Genomic DNA, 6,999 nt, shown 5'->3' with positions numbered 1-6,999 from the left:
AATGGGGTGAAATGTTAACAGCGCAACTTGAGATCCTCTGGCGGCTGATATTTTTCCCTACGTTTACGTAATGCATCAGTAAAACATGCAAGAAGTACAAGCAGACGATTTTCAAGTCTAGCATAAGGTGGTTTCTTTTCACTTGTTGTCGGAATTAAAGTGTACTCTTTTACCCTAAAACGTCTTATTCGCCTCATTCCGAGATAAGAGTAAAATGAGGTCACAGCTTTACTCTTCTTACTCTACTCTGAAAACCCGGAACAAGCGAAAAGAAACCATCCATTTACGGGTTCTGAAAAACCAGTCGCTAAATGTCACCCTTCCAGTTTTATAAAGTTGCCTATTTTTTGCGTCTTTTCGCCCTCTCTTATATGCCACCCGCGCATTCGCCATACGATAGATGCGCCAAGCGAAATACATGGAAAAAGAGTTTATAAGTATGGAGGAAGAAACTACTTCTTCCTTCATGAGTGTTTATTAGCCTCACATTCTGTCGCCTTCTTAGGTTTCCAAATATTGTCACTCCCACCTTCTCCCTTTAGTTATAATAATAATCAGCTAGGCTTTAACGGGGGGCTACGTGGCCCCTGTGCTTTCCTGCAGTGCTCGAGTGTATTGTGTGTTGGGCTAATACGGTACACTTGAAGGGGCAAATGCGTCTGCTGCTGGAACACTGCCCGTAGACGCAAAGTCTGCGCAACGTTCTTTTTTTTTGGCTGCATAAGCATTCCGTCTCCTGAAATTTCTGGTTCCCGGAAATCATGATCTATCCACTTGTCACTGTGGCAGCGTACCTTTGCCTGTCTTTAAATATTTTATTTTATCTCCTGTTAATTTTACCTTTATAGGACATTTTTAACCCTTACCCGACAGTTTTCCATACAATCAAAACAAATCTTCATAGAAACACCTCAATCGTAAATGAAATGTGCAATTGATCCAAAACATGCAATTCAATATTTCAACTAAAATAATTAAAACTAAAACAACCTGAGGTTCCAATGTAGTGGAGGAAATATAAAATTATTTGAAGCCATAGGTGAAATGCTTAATCCAAAGGAATATTGCTGAATATCATGATAAGCAAACGTAGCACAAATTAGAAGACCTCAACGCGCTCCTCATTAAAATGAGTCGATGCGACGTTATTGAAAGAAAAAAAAACGCACACCGCACAAACGTATTTTAAAGCAAATAGAAAAAAACTGAAAACAAAAACACGAACTTTCACAGTTTCGGGAAATAATAAATTGGTGGTACAGACCCGGAATTTTTCCAAAGAATGAGAACTTTCCTATCTACTGGTTAGAACTGGGACCAACTTTCGGAAATATTCAGTAGATACCATATTCTATACAGATTTGTTTTTATGACGAAGTAAAACTAATACTACGGCTTACAGCTTGATCAACGTTTGTTCCTTGGGGGTAACCTATACAGTCCCGAGTCAAGTTTCAGCCAGGGATACGCCTTTGCCGTTACTACCAAGTGACTCCCACTTACGGAATTTTACTCGCATTTTATTCTCGTTCTAGGTTATCTCGCAACCAGTTCGCTCAATCCCGACCAGGGTTTTCATCTTAGCGGCTACTACGAGGTAACTGGGTACTCTTTTCTGTGGCTTTTCACTCTCGGGCTTGTTCCGAAAGGTTACCCCTACAGAGCTCGGTTCAATATAAAGCGCTTAATTCCTCTCAGATATGCATTAACTAGCGCTACGTGGAAACCCTATAACTAACACCCGTTTTAGACTTAGATCAATATTTCGTTTCCCCCAATAGGGGAAGGCAACTAAATAAAAAAGGCGTGCATTCACAGTATTGGAGTAAGTACGCCAGAGATGAGAGAGAGAGAGGTAAGAAGAACGCCGTTTCGTTTGCATTGCCCCCCAGTTTTTCGAAAAAGGGGAGATTTTCGTGCAAAATGTTAATTTAGGTGGCAAATCAGATTTTTTTAATAAAAATCAAATCGACTCTATCAAAGCCGAACCGCCCGGAACGAAGAATCTAAAATGACCGAAAAATGGTAACCGAATAACGAACCTACTATCCATCGCTTATTACATAGATTTAGTGATGGCCTAATTGAATACACAGAATCCGCTGTAAACATTTTTGCTTTGTTTCTAGGCCAAAATGCTCAAAGCGTCTATTGGGTGTGCAAAAGTTATTTTACAGACCATTCATTACTTTCGCTTTAGTTGAGCCATAACCAAATATAACTATTAGTATCTTAATTAATATTTTTATTTAAGCTTTGCGTTGGTTTCATTAATCTATATCTATAAAAAAGGCGTGCACATTTTCAAATTCACCTTTATTTCATTCAATCGAAGGATGTTTAGAATAATTTACCAATTACGATTTGGCGCCATGCCTTAGTCGCCCTAACATACCTGTCAACAACGACATCTATTGAACCATGGAGGCATTACACTTTTAGCCGCTATTTTCTTAAAAGCTTCATTTATTAGTCGCGACGGTATCTTCGTGTCATAAAGCTTCCAAACAGTGCCGTCTCATCCTAACTTAACCACATTTCATTTGAAAAAAACAAAAATCTAAATAGAGAAAGGCTAAATGGTTGACTTTTACCAAGAATGATTTGATGTTAACTGAGAATATGCAGGCACAATTATAGCATCTGCCTTCGTGTTTTACCGACGACACGCTACGCATACCAAAAGAGAGATTTAACAGATTCAATTATGGCAGTTTCAAAAGCGGTTTGGATATTTAGCTTTTATTGACAAAATTTTATTTATTTCGATGTATTAACATACTTAAAATTGAATGCAATGCACTTTTCAATGAGTTTCTTATCCCAAAAAATTAACCCATAATATGATGTTTTATTGAAAAGTCAGAATATTGTAAATTACTTAGGCTCTGCAGTTCGTTTTCCCCAAGGAATGTGACCTTGCAGATGCTCGGGATCGATTTGTGGTACTGCACTTCGTTTTCCCCAAGGAATGTGACCTTGCAAAATATCTGGATCAAATTGTGGTTCTGCGCTTCGTTTTCCCCAAGGAAGGTGACCTGGCAAAATATCTGGATCAAATTGTGGTTCTGCGCTTCGTTTTCCCCAAGGAATGTGACCTTGCAGATGATCGGGATTGATTTGTGGTTCTGCACTTCGTTTTCCCCAAGGAATGTGACCTTGCAGATGATCGGGATTGATTTGTGGTTCTGCACTTCGTTTTCCCCAAGGAATGTGACCTTGCAAAATATCTGGATCGAATTGTGGTTTTGCACTTCGTTTTCCCCAAGGAAGGTGACCTGGCAAAATATCTGGATCAAATTGTGGTTCTGCGCTACGTTTTCCCCAAGGAATGTGACCTTGCAGATGATCGGGATTGATTTGTGGTTCTGCTCTTCGTTTTCCCCAAGGAATGTGACCTTGCAGATGATCGGGGTTGATTTGTGGTTCTGCACTTCGTTTTCCCCAAGGAATGTGACCTTGCAAAATATCTGGATCAAATTGAGGTTCCGCAATTCGTTTATCAATAGCTTTGCAGCCTATAAATTGATATATTAAAAAATCCTTCATAAGAAAACGAAGCAATAAAATAAGTGTCCTGTATATTTTTAATTAGTCCAAAACTATTGGGATAGACGTCGAATTTTAATGCCAATTTTATTTATTACAATTAATTAAATAGTCAAGCAATCCACGAAATGTTCTTCGTGTCTCAGCTTACTCAAGGTATCATAATTTATTTTAATGAGGATATATTTTCTATATACTCGAAGTCCATGTTGCCTGACATTAATTAACGGCGGTAAGTGACGGAAGAAACAATGATCTTACAACTTAAGGACTTTTCTATCAAGCTTACGAAGAAAAGTTGTATTCATTCAAATAAAGTAAAATCAAGCCTTTTCTGACCAATCTTTAGACCTGGGTAACTAATTCTAATAAAACACCAATTTCCTATTTAAAGTAGCAGTGGACGTTTTTAAGAAAAAAGGTGATGGAGATATTAACTCGTGCCGTACCTCATGGTGCTACCTCCTCGATCATACATACCAGAACATAGACCAGCATTTATTTTGCGGTAAAAAAACGTTTCGGCTGAAGATGAAATACTAAATAAGCACTGATCCTAGGAGTAATACTAACAAGGTCAGTATTAATTTATGACTTTAGTAATTGTTATTCAAAATATTTATAGTGATGGAACACATTTTTTTTAATATAATTATTTTTAACAGACCCTTTGAATTTTTAGGCTATTTTTGTGTCTGACATGATGTTTCACATAACGCTGCCTTTGGTAGTCTTACAATGATTTCGAATATCAATTAATTTATTATCATTTAAGTAAAATTGATTGTGATGAAATTTGTTAGGCAAAAGTATTGGTCTGTGGTTCAAAGATAAATATTTTAACGGCACCTTAAGACAGAGAATGAACAAACCTTTCCTATTATAAATAACTTGTTGAGGGAATTTAAAAATTGCCGTGGTATTTATTTATTGAAAGTTGTAAAAATAATAAAACAATTGGTTTTATTTAAAAAATTAAAAAGTTAAAACAATTTAATTTTTGAGTAAGAAAATCATAAATTCAAAAATTAAAATATAATATTTTTATTAATATAATAATATTTTGGGCTTTAATAATAATAATATAATATTTATTTTATAGAGTAGTATTATATTATTGGAAATAATATTAACTCTGAGCTTTGCATACAATGTTAGCCACCTTAATACATTTCATTCAGGCGCGAATTAGATATCTTCGAAGCACAAATTGAGAAATACGTGACTAGCTATATACTTTGATAAAGTATTATAACTATGGTTATTACCTGTTTTGGAATATCGTAATGTTTTACTTACCAATGCAGTGAAATAAAGAAATTAGCGTTGTAACGAGAAACACTTGCATGATGGCGGTTGGCTCCATTTTCGCACTAATAATCCGCAAATTACAAATGTTCCCTATTTATCGCTCCTAAGAAGAGAGATTAAGCATTGCACAAATTCGAACGGTATTGTTAAATGGGTGATGCAAAACTACTAAGTTAACTTGATCAAACGTCTGCAAAATACTGTACAACGTCTGAAAAGCCAAGTTATATCTCTAATTAGTATTCGAAATGTGAAGGCGGATGTTATAATGAAAGCAATTAATTTTCTATTACTCATGCAAATGGTATGCGTTTAGGGCGAGTAAAAAACATCAGTAATGATTTAATACCTAAAAAGAATGTTCAACGTTTGAATATTGATAAAATTGGATCGCGAAATTGTTGTCTGAGAGTTCCCTTTTTCCCATGTTTTCAAATGGTTTTATAAACATGGTTTAACAATCAAAACTATTTGAAGACTATAATTATCTTGATTTTAAAAGGTGAAATCACAATTACAAATTTAGGCTTAAAAGAGCTGTCTTAATTAGTGATTTAAGAGAAGAGTTAGAAGAAGGAATATAAAGGGAACTTAAGACAAAATTGACACAAATTTGTATAATTTACTATTAAACTAACATTTAAAGACTTTTTAAAGACTAAAATTTGTCATTTTGGAACTTTTTAATTTTATTTTGGATTTTATTATATTGTGGGTTATAGTTTAAATTCTTTGATTTTTTCCTGTTTCCATGACCTGGGCAAAAACCTGTTATAGTTTTCATCAATTGTGTCCTCTTCCCGAATTAAAAATAATGGCTACGCCACTAGTTAAAGTACTTTTCATCTTCCGATTATGAAAGGGAGAAGTTTTGTACAAACAAACATTTATAGTTTTGAAAAGCATTGAATTCAGTTAAATATTCCTTTTTATAATTTTTCTATACGAGGTGCACAGTTCCCGAAATTGCATTTAGAATTTCCAAGTTTTCTGTTTGTATTTTTAGTATGAGATCTCTTTAATTTCTAAATTTAGAAAAATTGTAAAAAATCTCTAATTTGAAAAATTAATTTAAAAAGTTTCAACGAAAAGATTAAGAGCATACTGTGACACTTAAAATGAAGTTCATTTCTGCGAAATGTCCCAATTTTTAACCAAGAGGACAAGAAAAAAGGAGGATTTTCCTATAGCAACTAGGTTGAAATGCTCTTTCCCCCTTAAATAAATCTAATCAGCCTGGGACCTCATTGGTTGTCTGAGCATGTGCCCATTTTCTTCCGCACTCTCATGCCTCGTAAAATTTTGAGCATGGTGACCAAATATCATCTCAACATAGTCAATAAATAAGTACATTCTTGATTATTCCTAATGCTCAAAAGTTTCACTTAGAAATTAACGTAATTGATATTAATTATTTAAGTAAGACAAAGGTCAGTGATACATTTAATATATAAGTTAATAATTAATTTCATTAATATTAATAGCACCGTCACTCTGAAGATGGCCAGAACACGGCGAGACAATAGTCGATTTTTAAATATTTCAATCCATTTGCAAATTAAGTACGGTTAATTTTACAAATTTTAATTTGAAATTTTTTCAATTGCCAAGTGTTTCTTTCTTGATATATTAGTTTTTAAATCAAAGAAATTTAATTCAAAACCTAATGAATAAGTCTAGCTGTAAAAGCAAAAATGCTTCGTCGTTATTGAGACACAAAATCTTAAAACATCTTACGTTTACGGATCATTTGCTGCGAGTTTTAGGTAGTTTTTAAAATGTTCGTTAAGTCAAAGGTCAAATGTTTTTAATACCGTGGTTCTAGTTATTTACAAACTCGAAAAGATTTGAAGAGAACACCAAGGCCACGATGCCACTCAACAAACCAATCGATACACGTTCTACATACTTCCCTTTTTCGTCAGCAGTTCAGCGACACTTCTCTCTCTCCTTCGTCCAAAATGACTCCTTGTTAATGGTTGTAAAATCCCATTAAAGAAATTTAAAAATACCCGAAACAGAGAATTGTCACGTCTTAATTGTTCAAGAAGTAATGGTTTCCTTTCTTAATTGAAGATCTAAATTCAGCCTCCTTAAATTTTATCTTGAAAAAACTCTTTCTTTTAAAATTGCATAATA

The 6,999-nt window shown here is 34.4% G+C and overlaps 1 protein-coding gene across 1 annotated transcript; it reads right to left on the bottom strand.

Annotated features, from left to right (window-relative positions):
- Positions 1 to 2,798: 2,798 nt before the first annotated feature.
- Positions 2,799 to 4,915, bottom strand: LOC149939219 (uncharacterized). Its single transcript, XM_090179061.1, has 2 exons — positions 4,849 to 4,915; positions 2,799 to 3,518 (listed from the first exon to the last, which is right to left on the bottom strand). Exons 1-2 carry the CDS (start codon positions 4,913 to 4,915, stop codon positions 2,878 to 2,880), a joined length of 708 nt encoding a protein of 235 aa, XP_090035187.1. The 3' UTR covers positions 2,799 to 2,877.
- Between the last annotated feature and the right edge of the window lie 2,084 nt (positions 4,916 to 6,999).

The sequence above is a fragment of the Leiobunum rupestre genome, chromosome 6 (assembly GCF_980474605.1).
Source record: "Leiobunum rupestre chromosome 6, qqLeiRupe1.1.hap1, whole genome shotgun sequence".
Lineage (NCBI taxonomy): Eukaryota > Metazoa > Arthropoda > Arachnida > Opiliones > Sclerosomatidae > Leiobunum > Leiobunum rupestre.
This window is presented reverse-complemented; position numbering and strand designations above follow the sequence as displayed.